The 21,364-nt window shown below is 33.2% G+C and overlaps 1 protein-coding gene across 1 annotated transcript; it reads left to right on the top strand.

Moving 5' to 3' along the window:
• The first annotated feature begins 15,237 nt into the window (after window positions 1–15,237).
• On the top strand, window positions 15,238–20,268 carry LOC145070616 (putative polygalacturonase At1g80170). Its single transcript, XM_079017572.1, has 9 exons — window positions 15,238–15,518; window positions 16,142–16,270; window positions 16,929–17,099; window positions 17,222–17,242; window positions 17,508–17,715; window positions 18,648–18,729; window positions 18,841–18,949; window positions 19,585–19,701; window positions 19,798–20,268. Exons 1-9 carry the CDS (start codon window positions 15,291–15,293, stop codon window positions 20,092–20,094), a joined length of 1,362 nt encoding a protein of 453 aa, XP_078873698.1. The 5' UTR covers window positions 15,238–15,290; the 3' UTR covers window positions 20,095–20,268.
• The last annotated feature ends 1,096 nt before the right edge of the window (window positions 20,269–21,364 follow it).

The raw sequence follows: 21,364 nt of genomic DNA, 5'->3' as shown, positions 1-21,364 counted from the left end.
GACATCCGATTTTTGGAGATTCTCTCTGGAGTTTTGAAGACTTTTGAAGGCCAAGAACACCTCAAGAACATCCTCTTTTCACCTCTTAATTCTTGCTTAATGTTGGTATAATCCTTTGAACTGTTGTTGAATGTTGAAGAATCCATGAACATGTTCTTAAATCTTTATGGGAATGTTTTGTGTTTTAACATCTTATCACTACTTGTATGTTTTAGTTCATGAGTTTAAATGTGTTTGTGGTGATTAGTTGGCTAATCTCTTGATTAAGTAAAGGATCCTCAAATTAGCAAGCAACAAATGATTTTTGTGTTGTTTTTGCTTCACACAATCATAAAAACATTTCCTCCAACATGGTGGTGAAAGCATTTGACCCCTCTTGGATTTGGTGACTTTTTGGTTCTTAATGCTAGTTGACTTTCACTAATTACATGCTTAATTGAAATTGTGACTTTAACTAAGGAAATTGTTATGAGCTTCTCTAACCATTTTAACAACTAAGAAAAGTCTAGGTAATCTCAAGCTTCTTGGATTACTATAGTCAAATTAAGGATTTAAGTCAAGTATTGCACCATTGGATTCTAATGATATGTTCATCAAATAGTCAAAGTGAGGAAACCTTAAGTCAACCATCTTTCCCATATTGATTTTACATCAAAATCTTGTTTTTGTTAAATTGTCCATTTAAATCATAGTTTAATTCTAGTTTGTTTCAAGTACTTCAAAACACCAAAACCCCCATTTTTAATTTATTGTCATTTAGCAAGTATTTTCACAAAGAGATCTTTCATAGAGTTATAAATTGAACCAATCTCCGTGGATTCGATCCCTTTACCACTATACACTATTCTAGTGTGTAATATTTAGGGTTATTATTTTTGTTGGCCTCGACAACCACCAAATTTTTGGCGCCATTGCCGGGGATTGGTTTATTTTTAATCAGTTTGTTTCTCCATGCCTAGATCTCATTGTACAGGTACTCAAATTTAAAATCCCGAAATTAAAAAAAAAAAGTATGGTTCGGAAATGAACACTCCTTGCACCGAAGACCAACTTTCTGAGCTAGCTCAGTTAGTTATGATGATTGAAAGTAACCAAAGTGTGCAGCCCACACCTCTTCTTTGTGATTTTTGCGCCCAAAATGGACATCATTCCGACATGTGTCCATATTTATAAGGAGAGATGGGAAGAAGTGCAAGATAAGGGAAGCTATTACCGGTCAAACCAATGGAGTTATGATCAGCCTCAATATGATCAATGGTGGGAGAACAACCAAGTTTGGGGAAATAACCATTACCAAAACCCATACCAAACATGGGGAAATAACCAATACCAACCAACTCCACTGTTCCAAGAACCCTATCCTTACCCTCCTCAACAAACTGAAACACCAAGCATGTCCTTAGAGGACATTGTGAAAATCATTGCCACTTCTACCCAAATTTTTCAGGAAACAACCCAAGCTAGCCTCAAAATCTTAGAGCAACAAATAACACAAATTGCTCAATCAATTAGTATAATGGAAGCTCAAGACAAACTACCATCCGAAGAGAGCCCATCGCATAGCGCATGTTCCATTCCTTTGAAAGATGAGAAAATTTTTGATGGCCCAGGAGTGTTATATGAAGAAGATGAAGAAGAAGTAGAAGTGGAAGAGGCTGTCAAAGAAGAAGAAGAAATTGAAAAAGCTGACAATAAAACTATAGAGGAAGTGATAGGGGTTAATGAAAGAGAGGTTGAGCCGCCCACTACCATTAAGAAACTAACTCCATTGGTAGGCCAGCCACAAGAGCTGGAAGCGATAAATTTATCGGACTCTTCAAAAGGATACGTATCCCAAGAAAGAAGACGCCCAACCGGTCACCTACTCAAAATCCATGTCAAAGAAGGAAGAGTTGGTCACCTTAATGAACAAGTACAAGAAAGAATATGGTTGGATGATTGCTATTATCAAAGGTCTGAGTTCGGTATGGTTCTCCCGTAAAAAGAAAGTCAAATACAAGAAAAGAGTCCCAATGGAGGTGTGGAAATTAAAAAATGTCGACACGGGGAAAATTTACAAGGTTAATGGACATCGATTGAATCCATTCAATGAAGTTTTTGATTCAAATGTCCAAGATTTCGTCCATTTGGACGCCCCAAAGTGTTAAAGTGAAGTTTGGAGGCGTCTTGCCAAAGACGTTAAAGAATGACATTTTTGGAAAGCATTGTGTTTTTGTGTTTTTAATTTGAATAAATGAGTTTTAAAGATGCTTTTGGAATTCAAAAGAGTCGTTTTTGAAGAAATCAAGAGTTTCTAGGTGTTTGAGGCCTTCCAAAGCAAGAACGGGTGAAAAAACGAAGAAAAATGAAGCGAAAATAAAGATCAGGATCAGCGGGTTGCGCGACCCGCGTGCTGTTGCGCGGGTGGGTTGCGCGGCCAGGTGTGATGAAACGACATTGGCCTAAGACTTAACTGCAAGGTCTGCGCGACCCGCGCACTGTGCTGGGAAATTTGGGCTATTTTTGGCTATTATTTGACCAGGTGTTGACCAAAGGTTTTAATGAGTTGACCTTTTGACTTTTCTTGACCAACATTGACCGAAATTGACCCTTTTTGACCCATAGATTAAAATGTTCAGCTTCCCTTCTTCTTCATTTAATCATCTTGACCTCCCACTCCATTCCTCTCATATAACCTTCCAGCAATCACCTCGCCGGAAAATTCAAGATTGTCGGAATTCTAGCGGTCGTAATTTCACTAAATCACCGCCACAGACATCTCCCATTATCCAATCCTCCGATTTAGGTCATTTTTGCCCTTACCTTAAGCATTGAGGACAATGCTTGCTCTTAAGCTTGAGGTGGGGCATTTCATTTTCCTTTTATTTTTTCATGCATTTTTAATTAGGTTGCATAACATTTTAGTTTTAAGCTAATTTTCATTCATTTTTTTAAATCCAAAAAGATTTTATTTTCTTCTTTTCTACTTTTATATTTTTGCATAACCTTTAGCTTAGGGCATTAGCATTCATGCATTTTTGTTGTCTGTTTATTCTCACCTCCTTGGATGCCATGGAACATGTTCATAGTTATTGTATCATTATTGGTCCAGGATCTTGTTGCTGTCTCACCCATCGAATCGAGACCACTAGCTGCAGTTTGGGATTTCATACTTGGGATCAGATGCTGGTAGCTTAAAGGGGTAAGTGATCATGGGCATGTAGTTTTCATGAAGAATTATGCATACAATACTAATGACTGTATGATATACTATAGCAATGGATGTCTTAGCCTTGCGGTCACTACCGCCGAGAGGATCACACTTTATCATGTTTGAACCGTTAGGATGAAGCACTAGTGCTTGTCCCCGAGTAGAATCCATATCCGGTCTCTTTACATCACCATATCTTTTTGCGATTTTCTTAGGATTTTAGAGAAGTCTTTTAGTCCGCATGTGGACATTTTCATTATTTTTGAAAAAAAAAATCACAAGTTTGAAAAGGAGCTTACATTATATCTTTATGCTCCACACATGGTCATTTTCTCACTTAGACCATTCGGATTATATTACTACCCTTTCGGTTCCACTTACACACTTTAGGAACCAAATTTTGAGTCAAAGGGTTTTCTCGATTGTTATTACATTACCTTCAAGTATGGTAAAAAAAAATGGCAGGCAATTCCCAACTGCAGAAATCTAAGAAGGGTGACCGGTTCAATTATTGAACAAATTTTTCCAACATTTTGGTCACCCAACATTTGATATTCATTTGTATAGGTTTGATTCATTGTATTTAGATCGAGTTGTTTTTCGCAAATTGGTGATGTTAGGAGGCTGTCGAGTCGGATACTACGGGAGGTTTGGGTCAACACCAAGTAAGCTGATTCCTACAACGGTGCCCGAGCGATTAAACCTAGTTACACATGAGAGAAACCAGCAGACGTGAGATCAGAGTGTACACTTAAAGAAGAGCTCCACACGAGCCCATCCAGCTGCTTTCTCCCTACTACAGATGTTCTTCATTATATGCATGTTCCATTGGGGCTGCGACTGTCTATCCCTCCTTACTCACCTAGAGGAGTTGTCCTAGCTATGGTTTATGGTGCCTTTGTCATCAGATGAAAAAGTAATGAGATAATAGCAAGATCAGTTCTGACCATGTTGACTAACGGTGATTAGGTTCTGTGGTTCTATCCATTCTTTTTATTTTCCTTAGGATAGTTCATCCCGAGTTCATTTTAGTCTTGTCTTACTTGAGGACAAGTAAGGTTTAAGCTTGGGGTGATTTGATAGTTTCATTTTATTTACTTCTTTTTATAGTTTATTTTAGCATATTTCATCCATAATCTAGTTAATTTTCATGCATATTTTCCTTTTTGTTATTTTATGACTATTTCGGGCACTTTCTAGTTTCGTGAGCTTTATTGCAGATTTCATGGAGACTAGTGGAGCGGGAATGTTCGGGACGTATGGAAAGCGATGGGAATTGGTGGAAAACAAGGATCTTAGGCTTGATGGGTGGTGGAGATGATGCATGGAACGAGCTTGATGATTATTTGAAGGCTTGGAGAGAAATAAACATTTAAATTTGCAAGATGCGGGAGTATATTCAAGCGTGCATAGATTATTAATCGGGTGAGTTTACGAGCTATGAATCATTTGGAGAAGCCAAATTGGGCTTAAATTAAAGAAAACTTGAAGAAAAATGGGCTAGGAGCTGATTGGACTCGAACTGGGCGAAGTGGGCTAAGCTATGGAGGCCCAAAACCTCAAAGATGCTACATTCAGGGACCACCCAAGCAACCCACCCGCGCAACAACATGCGGGTCGCGCAACCTCCTGCAGGGGCATTTCCGGGAATTCATGTTTTGAGCTATACGGGGAAGTTTGGTGTGCCACTTTTCTCAACTCTTGGACATCCGATTTTTGGAGATTCTCTCTGGAGTTTTGAAGACTTTTGAAGGCCAAGAACACCTCAAGAACATCGTCTTTTCACCTCTTGATTCTTGCTTAATGTTTGGTATAATCTTCTCTAACTTTGTTTCTTTGAGTTTAGCCATGCCTGGCTAAACTAATCTTGGTTGACTTTTGTTGAATCCTTTGAACTTTTGTTGAATGTTGAAGAATCCATGAACATGTTCTTAAATCTTTATGGGAATGTTTTGTGTTTTAACATCTTATCACTACTTGTATGTTTAGTTCATGAGTTTAAATGTGTTTGTGGTGATTAGTTGGCTAATCTCTTGATTAAGTAAATGATCCTCAAATTAGCAAGCAGCAAATGATTTTTGTGTTGTTTTTGCTTCACACAAACATAAAAACATTTCCTCCAACATGGTGGTGAAAGCATTTGACCCTTCTTGGATTTGGTGACTTTTTGGTTCTTAATGCTAGTTGACTTTCACTAATTACATGCTTAATGGAAATTGTGACTTTAACTAAGGAAATTGTTATGAGCTTCTCTAACCATTTTAACAACTAAGAAAAGTCTAGGTAATCTCAAGCTTCTTGGATTACTATAGCCAAATTAAGGATTTAAGTCAAGTATTGCACCATTGGATTCTAATGATATGTTCATCAAAAAGTCAAAGTGAGGAAACCTTAAGTCAACCATCTTTCCCATATTGATTTTACATCAAAATCTTGTTTTTGTTAAATTGTCCATTTAAATCATAGTTTAATTCTAGTTTGTTTCAAGTACTTCAAAACATCAAAACCCCCATTTTTAATTTATTGTCATTTAGCATGTATTTTCACAAAGAGATCTTTCATAGAGTTATAAATTGAACCAATCTCCGTGGATTCGATCCCTTTACCACCATACACTATTCTAGTGTGTAATATTTAGGGTTATTATTTTTGTTGGCCTCGACAACCACCATATCCTCCTGGAGCAACCGATTTGTTACAGGTTGTATGTTGATTATGTGAAGATGGTGGGTTGAAGTAGGTGTGGTGTACGCTGCGTAGATGGGTAGTGATGGTGCGATGGAGTGTACTTAAGAAGATGAAAGTAGATGCGTGATGAAGATGAATGATTTCTTGGTTCTAATTCATCTCTATTTACACGCCTCAGAAAGCTTTCCCTAGATTGAATGATTCTCTGTTTTTTTTGGTTCTCCCTTATGTTTGCCCATTTAAGAGAAAATGAACTCTATTGTTGTTGAAATCGTGAAGATCCAAAGAGGGAAGCAACCGTGTGAATAACCACGTTTAGACTAAGGAGAAGGCTCGATGGTGGCTGTGTGATGGTCGACGATGGAGGATGGCAGAAAACGATGAACGAAAATAGTGGTGGGGGTGTACGCCGGTTTTTTTCAAAATAATTAGATTAGGGTTTTCTAGTTAAGTAGAGAGAGAGAGAGATAGAGAAATTATAGGAATTTCTATTTAATTAAATTATATGGATTTCCTATTGTACCCTTCTTGCCATTTCAATGTTACATATTTAGCACATCAGTTTTATAAATATTCATAAATGGTCCGGTTAATAATAACCATAGATCTAATTATTTATAAGGTTGTGATCTGTTCTCGCGTTCTCAACCTTTTAGGTGTGCTCAGTTGATCCTACTCCTATATATATATATATATATATATATATATATATATATATATATATATATATATATATATATATATCAATTTAGGGGTTTTTCTAGATTTATTAGGAGTTCTTGTTCTGGATTTATAATGTGGTTCTAAACCGAATTGAGATCAAGAGAGGTTTTTTGCAGGTTAGGTTTTGATTGGTATAGATGGCTTCAAATCCTCCATTTCAGGTGGAGGATACTAACGAAGATTTCTTTGATAAATTGGTCAATGATGACGGTGATGATTATAAGGTCACTCTATTATCCTCAGAAACGACCAAATTAGCTGATAGGAACGATTATGATGATACTAAAGCTTTTGCTAATATAGGTATCAGTGATGTTGGCACTAGACTCGAAGATTTGGGGAAAGTAGGTGAAGATTCTTCTTCCATTGATGGGGATACCAAACATGCGTCAACTGACACTTTTTTAGACCATGTTTATCCATTAGTTTCTTCAAATTCATTTACATTTGATAGCGTGAGTGAAGAACCCAATACTGAGGTAGCTGGTTTGGAAGAGCCTTTTGGATTCTACAGCTAGTTGGGATCATGGATCTGGAGGTGCTCTTGGTGTTAAGGAGGTGCGGTGGACAACTTTTGCTATCGAACCTGCTGAGAATGATGGCAATGGGTTTGGATCCTATAATGATTTTTTCACTAAATTTGGAGATAATTATGTGGATCAAATAGGGAAAGGTTGTAACTTGGTTAGTCAGAAACAAAATGTTGTTGTGTTAAGCAGCAACAATGTAGTAGATGATTCCATGCATAGGAAGAATGTTTATGATTACTCAAATCAATTTCAAGACGTCTAGACTTATGCTTCGGCTGGAGAACAAAGTACAAAGGTCCAAGCTTATAGTACATATGAGGAACAAAGTACAGATGGTCAAGATCCAAACAACAGTTGTTTGGTTAAGAGAGAGAGAGAGAGAGAGAGAGAGAGAGAGAGAGCATTTTATATTTAATATTTATATTTTATTTATATTATTTTTTAAATAGAGAAAACCTCATAAATGGTCCCTGAGTATTGAAATGACGAAAATGCCCCTCACTTAATGGTAGAAAGCTGGCGGAGTTAGGCAGAAGGACTGGACATTAGAAGTTTTGAAACCATAGGGACCATCCGTGAGGTTTTTTAAAATTTGGGACCAAACTTCAAATTTCGTGAAACCACAGGGACCATTTTTGAAGTTTTGTCTTATTTTAATGTGCATGTTAATATTTAGAGTAAATTATATGAATGGTCATTGTGATTTAAGTAATTTATACATTTGGTTTCTAACCTATTTTTTTTTAATTTGGAAGATTAATAGAGTTTATTGTGCGTTTGATCATTGTCTAACCTAAAATGACTATTACACCACATTAATTTCTTTTTTAACTTTCTCTCATTTATTTATCATTTTTAAATTTAAAAAAAAATAAGAAAAAAGGCTCGCTATCCATCCGATATTATCTATATTTTTTTTAACCGGTAAATCTAATCTACTTATAATCTAACACTTAATTCCACCTATATGTCCACAACGAGACTTAAACTCTCGACCTCAAAGAGGGAATGCACCACCTGATTATATTTTTCTTCTATAATACATTAAGCCCTAAATCACTACACTGAGGTCTTTTCCCTACTTTACTAGTCGACTATTGTCGCCTTTTTTTTCTCGAACGATTGTCGCCACCTCCTTTGTCAGATGACTGCAGCCACCTCCTTTATCGGACAACTGTCACCGACCCTCTGTAATAGGATCGACATCACCCTTGTAACCGGACTACCGTCATTGTCAGTCCACACCTCCTATCCACCACCACTCGATTTAGTGAGTTTAAAACACATCAAAATTCCTTCACGGACACCTACAAGAGACTATTTATATGCATCAACCTCTAGGTTTCAAGGATCCTCGCTTTCCCAATCACGTGTGTCATCTTTAGAGACCTCTTTATGCTCTCAAACAGGCCATCGAGGCCTGGTATCATCGATTTTCTCAACATCCACATTCATCGGCTTTCACCATAGTCGCATATATTCCACATTATTTATATTACATTTAGTCGGGGAGACTGCATACTTATTACTTTATGTCAACGATATTATCTTTATCTTTCCCACATCATATTACTGACAAAATCATCATGAGTTTGCCATGATAGATCTTGGATACCTTAACTTTTTTTTTTTGAGTATTTATGCAATTCGATCTTCCACAAGTCTCTTTCTTTTGCAACAGAAGTATGCCACTGAGATTTTGGCATGAGAAAACATGACAAACTGCAACCCTTTTCGGAATCTAACTAAACCGATTCACAAACTAGACGCACCTGGATCTCACAATGATTGACCCCACATTGTAGTCTTACAGGTGCTCTTTAGCATCTCACATGTACCTGAAATTGCTTTCATCGTTAAGCGGATTTGTTTATACATGCATGATCCTTGAGAGCTACATCTTCATGCTCTCAAACGAATTCTTCAATATGTTTGAGGAACTCTTGATCATGGGCTCCAACTCCATATCTCCTCCACCCCATCCCTTATTGCTTACTGTGATGCGGATTGAGAGGGATTCCCAGTTACCAGACATTCCACCTTAGGCTACTATGTGTTTCTTGGGGACAACCTCAACTCTTGGTCTTCCAAACGAATAGACACCATTTCCAATCCAACGCCGAGACTAAATACCACAGAGTTGCCAACACCGTTGCAAAAATCTCTTGGATCCGGAACCTTTTACTTGAGTTAAATTGCCATACACCTAAAGCAACCATTGTATATTGTGACTACGTAAATGCGGTCTACATGTCAACCAAGGTCCAACACCAACGGACAAAACACATTGGAATCAACATCCACTTTGTTTGAGACAAAGTGGCTCTCGGCCACATACATGTCCATAATGTGCCATCCTGATCTCAATATGCCGACATCTTCACCAAAGGACTACCCATCGGCCTATTCTAGATTTTTTCTCTAGTTTAAACGTTCGTTAGTTGCCTCCCAATAAAACTATGCGAGGATGTTAGTATATATTGTACTGTATATAACCCATAATTAGCTTGATTGTATTCGGCCCTTGTTCCTTGTATATATTGCTATGTAGTGTAAGTTTTGAGCAATGAGAATCACATATTGATTTCCAATCAGTAATACCACTAAAATAGGGTAAGGTAGGTAAATGTCGTTAATAGTGTTTTGCACAGATTGAACCACTATGTCACATTAGATAGAAGTGTAATATGTCAAAATATAATCCATAAGGGCAAGCTAGTTGTGCTAACAGAAAATCAAGGGTCCAGGTTAAGAAATCTATAATGGGCGTGTTCGATACGGAGCGTTTGAGAGCTTCTAGCTTGTAGCGTTTGACAAAACGCTCATTTTAAAACAAAAAACCTCGTTTGACTCTACAAACTTCTAGCGTTTAGTTTAATCAAAACGCTACAAATCCAAATGCTACTTCATGTAGCGTTTAACAAAACGCTACAAGCTACAAGCTACCCGTTACCTGCTATAAGCTACCCGCTACCAACTAGTTTTACCGAACACGCCCAACGTACCACGGAACGACGGTGTATAGCTGGCGTACGGAAATGATCACTTTCTCTCTCTTGACAGCCGGCCACAGGAGAGGGATTTTGTGAACTATTCGAGTTTGAGGTGATTCTCCATTCTTGTGAATTATATTTCAGTTTTTCTTCAACTTCTTTTGTATTTATTTATAATATGTTGCATGCATATATACACGATCATTCGAGTGATCAATTTGATACGATAGTTGAATCTTCATGAGATTTGTGTATTTTAAGGTCTATTTTCTTCTTTGTAGTAATTACGATGGCCTCAATTTGTATTACACAAGATATTTATCATTTATGGTCCTTTAGCATTTTTTTTTGGATATTTTCAACTTTTGAGACTTTGGTAGGGTTTTATAACATCGAATAAAGACCATAATTTCTAATTGATATAATTTTTCGAAAATAAAGGTTTAGATGTTGGTATTACTTTAGGTAGTTCTACTGTTCTTGAGATTGAGGGAGAATATGCACTTCCCATGTGTTGCAAGTTACTGAATTAGGGTTTTCAAGACAATATGTGTAGCTCGAAAGAAGTTGTGTGGGTGAGTATTTTGCAATCCTTTTTCTTCAATTTTGAATTGGAAAATGTACAGACTTGTTGACTTTTCAAATTAATGTATCTGGCTTTTTATAGAAAAGAAACCATCATTCTTGTATAAATGCAAAAAAAAAGAAAAACACATAAGCACCATACTACAATTTGCTAGAATGCGTATATTAATCTCAAGGCACTGTACTTTGTGAATTTTACTCATTATAGCATCATACTCTTAATTTGTTTTTCTCATTATGACATTATATTTTGAAAAATCTACCTCATTATAGCACTGGAAATTGCTTTGTACTTGGATGAAATTGTTATAATTGCTAAAATTTTAAAGTACAATTTTGTGATTAGAAAAAAATGAAGAAAAAAATCTACCCTAATAAATAAGAATGATTTTTGCCACATGTCATTCTCTCATTCAATTGGCCACATGTGATTTTGTCATAATTTTGAGATATATTTATTTTCCACTTGTCATTTACTTCATTTTTTATTTCTAATATATCATTAATATAACTTCCATAAATTAAACCTACCATAATGACTATTAATTTCAAATTTCAAATTTTAAATTTAAATTTTAATTCCAAATAAATTTACAGTTTAAACCTTTGTGTTTAGCATTTTGTTATAATTTACCCGTTTAGTACACAAATTTGATAACTAAACACATAATTTTAATTTATTTATTTTTTTCATGTTTTTTTCTCATAATTTTCAGTTATCTCAAATTTCAAATTCAAATAAAATTTTCATTTAATCATTTATATTAACATATTATTTTAATCAACCCGTGTAATATACGGGTCTACACCTAGTGTTATAATAAACAAATCAATAAAAGCACTTAGCTATTTCTTGCATTTAACAGTTGTTTAAAATCCATCCAAAGTTCACGACTCATGAGCGTGTTTTCTTAAGGTGAAGGAAAGAAAGTGAAAAGTAATCGCCCAAACATATGAAAGTAAATATATGATGTTTCACTTTTACCCCGTCAAATTTATATATTGTCTTATTAAAGAATGATTTTAGATTTTACTCCAAAGTTCACCCAATATTGCTTCTGCCCAACTTTAGACAGAATAGTGCAGTTTATTATTTTATCATTGAAAATTAGAAGGAATTAATTATTTATTTTGAGTTTTGAAACTTATTCCATTTGACATAAATAGCCAAATTGATCACTCCCCTTAGAAAAAAAATGACATATGTAAGATTTCTCATAAGTTTGAATTCAAAGAAAGGTATCTATCTCAACAAGTTTTTACGTTATTTTTTTTATCAGTGATTCCAAATCAGATCACTCTATGTCACATGCAAAAATGTTCTATCCTTTTGGTGCTTGCAAAGCTTTAATTTTTTTTAGATTTTCATATAGGAATGATTAAAACCACTTTTGTATGCTTCACGTTATGATTATGAACATAGTTTTCCTTAATATACAAGTGGTATTATTTCCTTGGAGTATTTACCTTCAGAAAAGGACAATTATCCAATAAGATGGAGTATATAATAAACGAGGTTTTTAAGCCCGCGCGTTGCAGCGAGAGTTTCGAAAATACTTGTGATATAATATGTTCTTTTGAACTTTAAGCTTCACATAATTTGTCACGTATCTATCTTTTAATATGGAATGCTATAATACCCAATAAATAAAAGTATATTATTATTTTTTACATGGATATGACATTAAACCTTTTAACTTTAAAAGAAAAGAAACCAAAGATATTATGGAAGCATTCTATCACCTTTAAAACATTTTTTAATGTTTTGTCATAGTTTCGTTCACCACATTTATGGACCGCAACAAACATTTCATTAACCTCAACAGCACAACAGGCCTAACGATCGGTTTTCCATAATATATGTTCATAGTCACTTTGTGTTCTTTTCATGTGAGGTGGAAAATTCTGACTCACTCCTGTTATTCATGTAAGAAAAAAAAAGTCAAACTAAATTAAAAAATTACAGTATTATGTTCGGAAAAAAAATGAAAACTACACAAACCAAAGTAATTATATGGAAGTATGTTATCATTTCACACATTTAGCCCCCTATTTAAGGGAATATAGTTTGAAAAAGCACCCAAATAAGAGGAAAATTTAAAGTACAATGACGTAATGAGAAAAATGAAAATACATTAAATGTTTAGGTATTTCTTCAAGAATTTGATCATTTTAGAGCAAAAATCATAGAAAATATCTCCATTTGTAAAAAGTTGAGAGACAAAAGCAATGTACATATAAATAGAAAATACCTCCATTTTATATACCCTCATACCAGACCAACCATTGCTAAAGTCTTTGTTTAACTAAAAAAATGAAAAAAGTTATCACAAAGAAACCAGTCACATGTTGCAATGAGAAACAAATATATAAAATGAATAAAAGTGCAAAAAATAAAATAAAAGATGACAAATATTTTGTTTTCTTATTATTTTAACAAAATGTAAAAAAGTAAAAAGCTTCTTTAACAATGATTTAAAATAGATTCTTTGGGCAATGGTTCTCTAACAATAGTTTCATAAAATATAAAATTAGTTGGTTGGCTAACAATTATAAAAAGAGTAAATTACACAAATGATCCCTATGGTTTGGGGTAATTTGTAAAATTGGTCTTTAACTTATTTTTTTAACTTGGAGGGTCTCTACAGTTTGTTTTTGTTGCGCGCTTTGTCCCTTTTACCTAAAAAATCTATTTTTCCCTTGATTTTTTTAATTTATTTAAATAAAATAGGGTAGGTAAGTTAATGTAAGATGAGGTTGAAGTAGGGTTGGGTGTGTTTATTTAAATAAATTAAAAAAATCAAGGGCAAAATAATATTTTTAGGTAAGATAGGGATCAAATACACAATAAAAACAAACTGCAGAGACTAAACGTGCAAATTACCCAAACCATAGAGACCATTCGTGTAATTTATTCTTGTAAAAAGGAAAAAGACAATAGCAACATGAAAATCATATAGCAACATTATGTGAAAATTAAGCAAATTGCAAGAAAATAAGATAAAAAAACAAATTGCATGAAATAACAATGTATTTTAGTTTCTTTTTATATATAGATATAGACAATGCACTTTATTTTTTATGCAAAAAAGCAATGTGCTTACATTTGTTTGTACTTGAGGCTCACTTATGGTTTTTGTCGATTTTTATGTCAAATTTCTAATGGAAATTACAAATCCTCAAATGAAGAGACCTATAATCCCACATAATATTTCAGCACTTAATTCCATCAGCCAAATTACATAAATCACACAACATTTAAAATCATGTTTATTCCTATTGTTAAGATTCCAACACTCTTATAAATTTCCAATACTCTTTTCCACACTTCCACTTCTTGGTGATGAAAGCCAAGCACATGGTACAATCCACAGGAGCAATACAATCCCTGAAAACCACCAAACACTTTTGTTCTTTCCACTCTCCTCTTCCTATTCATTACTAAATCAAGAGTGCCTAAAGTACAACTCCACACCTTAAAAAAAAAAAAATAGATCAAGCAAAGCATACAACCACTTAAGCACTTATCCTTACAACAAATTCGTTTAATGCTTAACTTATTAAAGATAGATCGACATAAGCAAATACTAATCTGAACCATTCCCATTTTGATCTCATTAGGACATTACCTCTATATGTATTATATTGAGCACTTTTTCCCTTACACCTATAAAATTTAATTTATAAAAGACGATAATGTCCTTTGATTAATCATATCTTCTATCATAGTTTTTACCATTCACCATGCCATCTTCTATATAAGCACCAAACCAAACATATGGATCGCTACACCTCCATATTGTCACATTTCCATGTTCCTATAAAAAAATAAATAAAGAGAAGCTAGAAAACCTTTAAACAAAATTCAAATATCAAGATTCCAACACAACACAATCCATACAATTTCCAAATCTTTACAATCTCTAAAAGATCAAAGTCACGAAAGTTAAATCGTTTATATCTCAAAAGCATCATCTACCTAAATAAATCAAATTCATATAGTAAAATTAATGGTTAAAATTTTAATTTTGGAAAAAAGATTGCAGTAATCATATACCATGTATGTAACATATTAAACAATTGGCTCCCTGAAACTGAAAAATTAACAAAAATCGAGAAATAGCTTATCTACAGTCAAACAACATTTGATAAATGTTAAGAGTTTATAATATAATCAAATAGAAAGAATTAATTTATGTTTTGTGTGTCACATTTAATTTTCTTAGACTTAATTCTACCATGAGGAGACTTTTTGAAAGGAGAAACTTTGAAGGATGTTAATCTAACGTCGGCTACTAGTGGGTCCCAAAGACAGAAAACAAAAGACGCTTTTAGACTCTCTGTGAAATTTAGTGCTGATTTAGACAAGTATTTGAAGAGTAAAGCAAAGGTTTCCTAAAAAATACTTGAAGCTTGAGCATGTAGAAAATCTAACACCTTCATGTACTTTTAAGCAAAGCCAGGTACAACTATATCATCATTTATACCACTAATCTATACATATAAATTAAAATCCTCATGTCTTCTTTTTGATTTATACAAATCTATCGGTTTTCTCAAACTAACAAAACCTTTTAAAGCATGGGCAAAATCGACTTTTTTTCTATTCTTGTTGTTTTGTTATTGGTTCATGGCACTCATGTTGTAAAAAGTTTTTATGGTTTTGATGAACTTGAAAGTTTGGATGTCGAAGATGATGAAATTGAGTTCTTGGAGTTGCCTTCGTGGTCAAGTCAACATGGTAGCAAGGTTATGATCAATGTGGATAGCTTTGGTGCAGTTGGAGATGGAGTTTCTGACGATACAAAGGTGAGTTTTTGGAAATGTCTAAAATACCCTTTTCAAGAAATTGTTTTGTGATATGAAATGTCTAAAATACCCTTTTCAAGAATTTGTTTTTATAGCGGTTTCCATAAGTTTTTGTTTGTGGAAATGGAGTTTCTGATGATGCAAAGGTGAATATGTGGAATGTCTAAAATACCCTTCGAAAAAATGTTTTGTGTGATTTGAAATGTCTAAAACACCCTTTTCAAGAAATTAGTTTTATAGCAGTTTCCATAACTTTTTGTTTGTGGAAATGGAGTTTCTGATGATACAAAGGTGAATATGTGGAATATCTAAAATGCCCTTTAAAAAATTGTTTTTTTTTCTTCATTTGAAAGGTCTAAAATACCCTTCAAGAAATTACTTTTATAGTAGTTTCCATATCTTTTTCTGTGTGGAAATGGAGTTTCTATGACACAATGGTGAAGATGTGGAAATTACTAAAATACCCTTATAGAAATAGTTTTTTCATTTGTCATACCTTTTGCTACGCAGCATGTAACTCACCAAGATGCTTCTAAGCAATTGTTTTTCATTTCCGAAATGTCAGAAATACCCTTAAAGAAAAATATATTTTTTTTTAATCCAAGTTTTGATTTATTTTTCAGGCATTTGAAAATGCTTGGTCAAAAGCCTGCTCTACAGCAAAAGCCGTACTTTTGGTTCCTCCAGGTCGCTCTTATCTTGTTAATGCAACAAGATTTAAAGGACCTTGTGCGACAAAGTTAATTGTTCAGGTATTTCCTTTTAAATATGGAAAGAAATATGTGGGACATTTTAAAATTAAAGCTTAACGATAGTGTTGGGATGGAGATAATGTAGTTATTTAAAAAATTGAAGCATTTCACTCACTATTCACTAACATCTTCTAAGAATTGTTTTTTTTCATTCGAGGAATACTTAAAATACCCTTTAAGAATGACACAATAAGGGAACCATCACAACAGTCTTTTGTAATGGTGACATTGAGCAAGATTTGAAAGCTTTCCAAAAATAGAAATGTTGCAATACATTTTGAAGATAAAATACTAAAGATCTTATTCATTTTGAATATGGAAAGAACTAGGTTGGAAATTTTAAAACTAAAACTTAACTATAGTTTTGAGATGAAGGTTCTATTTTAGGAAATTGCAACATCTCACTTTGCGAAATGTTGATATACCCTTCAACAATGACACTACAAGGGAACCATTTAAAACCAAATCATTACATTCAAGGCTTCAACTTTCTTTTATAATGATGACATTGAGCAAATAACACTTTTAACTTGAAAGATTTTGTAAAAATAGAAATGTTTGAAATTTTAACGAGGCATCTCTCGATCGAAATTTACGCAATTTGTGTAAGTTTTTTTTAGTAGATAATTAATAAAATGATGAATATAATTATATACAGATCGATGGAACAATCGTAGCTCCAGATGAACCCAAGAACTGGGATTCGAAAAATCCTCGGAATTGGCTTCACTTTTCTAATCTGACCGGAGCCACTTTCCAAGGACATGGAATTATTGATGGATCCGGCAAGAAATGGTGGGCTGCATCTTGCAAAAAAAACAAGACAAATGTACAATATTTATTCTTTCCGAAAAACTCCAATTTAACCACGATAAAATAGATTATAGTCTCATAATTCAATATAACCGATAAAAATCAAGTTATTGACATACTTTTTTTCTTGTTTTACAGCCTTGCGTAGGAGCACCAACGGTAAGAACTTAAGGATCTACTTGATACACAGAACACAGTCTGTACTGCGTTTAACATGTATTGGACTTGGACTATAACTTATTTCAATAGGTTAGGTTTTTGACTAAAACCGAAAAGAACCAAAAATTTTGGTTTTTGACATTGAAAAATTGGATTAAGGTTTTTATTTTAATGTTTAGTCATGTCCCGTGTAACAAACACATCTTATATATGGTTTCTGAACAGCTTGAATGAAATTTATTTTAACATAGAAGATTGTATACAGGCGTTCACAATTGATCAAAGTTCATCTATAAAAGTGCAAGGTCTTACTTTCCAAAATAGTCAACAGATGCATTTTGTCATCTCTCATTGTGACTCTGTGCGCATAAATAGTGTTGTAGTTTCTGCTCCTGAAGATAGTCCTAACACTGATGGAATCCATCTAACTGGATCAAGCAATGTCGTTATTCAAAACAGCAAAATTGGAACAGGTTTTTTTTTTTTTTTTTTTTCAATTTTTTCTTGTATTTCATGTTCCATAATATATAGATATAATCATATAAAAGCTCCTCTCGTTAACAAAAATACATACTACAGGTTAGACTCTACTATTGTTATAATATTGTGTTCAATGGAAGAAATAGCAACGTATTTATATTGGTTTGTTTACTAAAGATCAATCCTACTTTTGTTTTCTTGTTATTATAACATTCAACTTTTGAAATTCTACCCAATTATAGAAATGCCATCTAGATTCAAAACAATAATTGGGAATATCTTCTGAAGTATAATTTCGTAATAAGATACTATGCGAAAGTATAATGTTTTAATAGAAAGAAATGAGAGTAGCATGATATAATACACAAATAATGAAAGTACAAATCAATGAAAGCAAGTTTCTATTTCTTGCCTCTTCCTTATAATTATTTAGTAAAGATTTTAACACTAAAAAAGGATACCAAAAAGAATTTGAGGGTATTTACGTCCATACCCTCCTTTGCATCATTGCATGTAGGTCAGCCACTATCTCCTATCCACTAAATTGCTAAATTTCATCTTTTTTTCAACTTTTTAGCCTAAAGTTACCTGATATGGGTCCACAAGATTTTTATTTTTTATTTTTATTTTGTGAAGGATCTTAAGCCATTGACTAATAGTCAAAATGTTTTTTTTTTCTTGACCTTTAAATGTTCTAATTCTTATGAGACTAATAAAACATATAAATGGTTGATTTTAACGTCTAACATACTACTTTCAACTTCAAAATCGATATGAAAATTCTTTAAATATAATAACTATGATAAACTTTATAAAACAATAAAGAGTCAATATTATATACTTCAAATAGAATCCAACAAGTATAACATTTGACCTCAAAAGTCAATGTACTAACCGTTTATCTATTTTCACACATGTTATTTAGGTGATGACTGTGTCTCGATTGTGAATGCTAGCTCAAATATCAAGATGAAGAATATTTATTGTGGGCCCGGCCATGGAATTAGGTGTGTTTTGATTTCTAATAAGAATGTTAGATTAATATATATTTATATAATATTTGATGATTAAATAATAAAAAAAAAGGGAATACTTAAAAAAGATTTTGGTGTTTGCAGCATTGGAAGCTTGGGTAAGGATAACTCTACTGGCATAGTATCAAAAGTAGTCCTGGATACAGCTTTCCTTAAAGGCACTAGTAATGGCCTCAGAATTAAAACATGGCAGGTATTTACATAATAAATATCAATACATTAGTTATTATTAAAAAAGGTGTGATTAGAATAATGATTAAATTATTTTAATGAAGCAATTTAGGAAGTTGCAAATACTTGAGTATATTTTAGATAACTTTTAAATGGTTTGATTGACCTTTATTTTTATGGTAAGTTTTATAAATAATATAAAGACAAAATTGTAAAAATGGTACTTGCGGTATGTCCAAAAATGCTACTTTTGGAGAAACAGGTTTGGACTAACACCAATAGTCCAAAAGTTTTCATTTTGGTCCTAAAAAATCTAAAAATGACGGATTGGTGCTAGTCCAAACTTGTTTGGTCAAAAGTAGCATTTTTGGACATACCACAGGGACCATTATTGCAATTTTATCAATAATGTATAATTGACCAATTTTAATTAATAGACGTATTACATAAATTGTTTGTTTCTTGATCTGGATAACTTACTTATTCAACTTGCATTTTAATGATTTTGATTGATACCTAAATGTAGGTCTGCATCAAGTGAACTCTTATTTATATTTAGGCAAAAATATTTTGTTCTTCTTGAATGCACACACACATGATTTGATTCGATATATTTTAGATGAAAAATCATTGATTTTTAAAATTTATATCATGTAGGGAGGATCAGGTTACGTTAAAGGCGTACGCTACCAAAATGTAAAAATGGATAATGTAGCCAACCCCATCATAATCGATCAATTCTATTGCGATTCACCTAAAAGTTGTCAAAATCAGGTACAATTTCTATCATATCTTAATTTTCAATACTTTACATTAAGAATAACAAAAAAACTCTTGAATCAACTTTTTAAATTTTTTTTCCTTGTACAGACGTCGGCTGTGGAAATAAGCCAAATAATGTACCAAAACGTCACCGGATCATCAAAAAGCACAGACGCAATGAAATTTGCATGCAGCGATACTGTGCCTTGCAATAACATAATTTTAAAAAACATCAATTTACTGAAGCTTGATGGCAAAACAGCCCAAACTTATTGCAATTCTGTTACGGGAATTAATTATGGGCAAGTTCAACCTTCTGCTGATTGTTTGACTTCTTCTGATAAGTCGTCTATTGAAGAAATTGAGGTCAATGATGATGAGCGCTTGATTCATACCGAGCTTTAGCTCAATTTCCTCGAGTCTTAGGTACTCTAGAGGCTACTTTATATAGTATATATGAGCCTATACAGATACCGTATAGGTTCAACAAATTATATAGATACGATATGTGTTTTAAGTTTTGTGAAATCTTGTAAAAAATATACTAATGTCGAATGAATTTGCTATCTTTTTGTCATATATTGTCATGTTATGGTTCTCCATAAGAGGTGTGTCAGATACTCAAATATTTGGATATCACCTTCTTTATTCTGGGGACATTGCGATTTATCTTTCACATGTTAGTTATGGAACTAGTTTGTGGGGGACATTGTGATTTATCTTTCCCATGTTAGTCCCGAGATTAATTTGTGCGGAATGCCTAAGGTGGTGTACGTAAAAGAATATTGTCATGTTTAATCAATTTGACAATTTCGTATTTTAGGTTTTTATTTATATCTTTACATTGCTTGACGCAAGCAAGAAATGATTAAAACGTATAGAATAGTGAGTGAAAATTTGAATTTTGTTTTTATGTAAATGAATTAAACCTATATAAGTTTTACTGACCATTGAGTTTTTCTTTAAGGACAAGCTACACATGACAATGTTTGGTTGTTTGTTTTTGTTTTAAACTATCCATGTTTAATGAATCTTTGCTTGAGTTTATTTACCTTTGGTTTTCATATGATGTTAGTTTTTGGTAATTGCGTTAAATGTATTAAACTATGGTAACATCACATCAATATCTATTAGTGATACTTTCGACTCATTTAGCACCATGCATAACATAGTTGGTTTCAAGATAATGTACAAATGGCTAGGGTTTAAGTGTTAGTTTCCACAACATGAGAGTTTGAATTCCGATATTGAATGGGACTCCTTGTGGGCATTGTATTTTAATGTCAGCCTCCTAGTGAAATGTTGTGTACACGATTTATAGTTCACTGATATTTCTTTCATATTGTAGTTTTGAGACGAGAGGATGTGTGTCAGCTCATGGGTTACTAAAGTGATAATCAATTTTGTAAAAAAGTTAACTAAATTGTTTAAATTTTTTTTGATTCTAGATATATTTTATCTCAAATGAGCAAGATTAAAATAATATAGCTAGAACTAAAACATAATCAAATGAGTCGATGATTGAATGTTGTTCTAAGGACATTGTTATTTATCTTCTCCATGTTAGTTGCGGGGAATGCCTAAGGTGGCGTATGCCACAAAATATTGTCATGTTTAATCAATTTGACAATTTCATATTTTGGGTTTTTATTTATATATTTACATTGCTTGACGT

Source organism: Lactuca serriola, chromosome 8 (assembly GCF_051521515.1).
Source record: "Lactuca serriola cultivar US96UC23 chromosome 8, Lser_US96UC23_V15, whole genome shotgun sequence".
NCBI classification, from domain to species: Eukaryota; Viridiplantae; Streptophyta; class Magnoliopsida; order Asterales; family Asteraceae; genus Lactuca; species Lactuca serriola.
This window is presented reverse-complemented; position numbering and strand designations above follow the sequence as displayed.

What these genes read in the sequence shown, in the direction of transcription:
- LOC145070616 (XM_079017572.1), top strand. Translation starts at nt 15,291, where the DNA reads ATGGGCAAAATCGACTTTTTTTCTATTCTTGTTGTTTTGTTATTGGTT. An exon ending in CTTGCGTAGGAGCACCAACG is followed by an intron (nt 17,243 to 17,507) that starts GTAAGAACTTAA and finishes GATTGTATACAG; the next exon opens with GCGTTCACAATTGATCAAAG. An exon ending in GGGCCCGGCCATGGAATTAG is followed by an intron (nt 18,730 to 18,840) that starts GTGTGTTTTGAT and finishes TGGTGTTTGCAG; the next exon opens with CATTGGAAGCTTGGGTAAGG.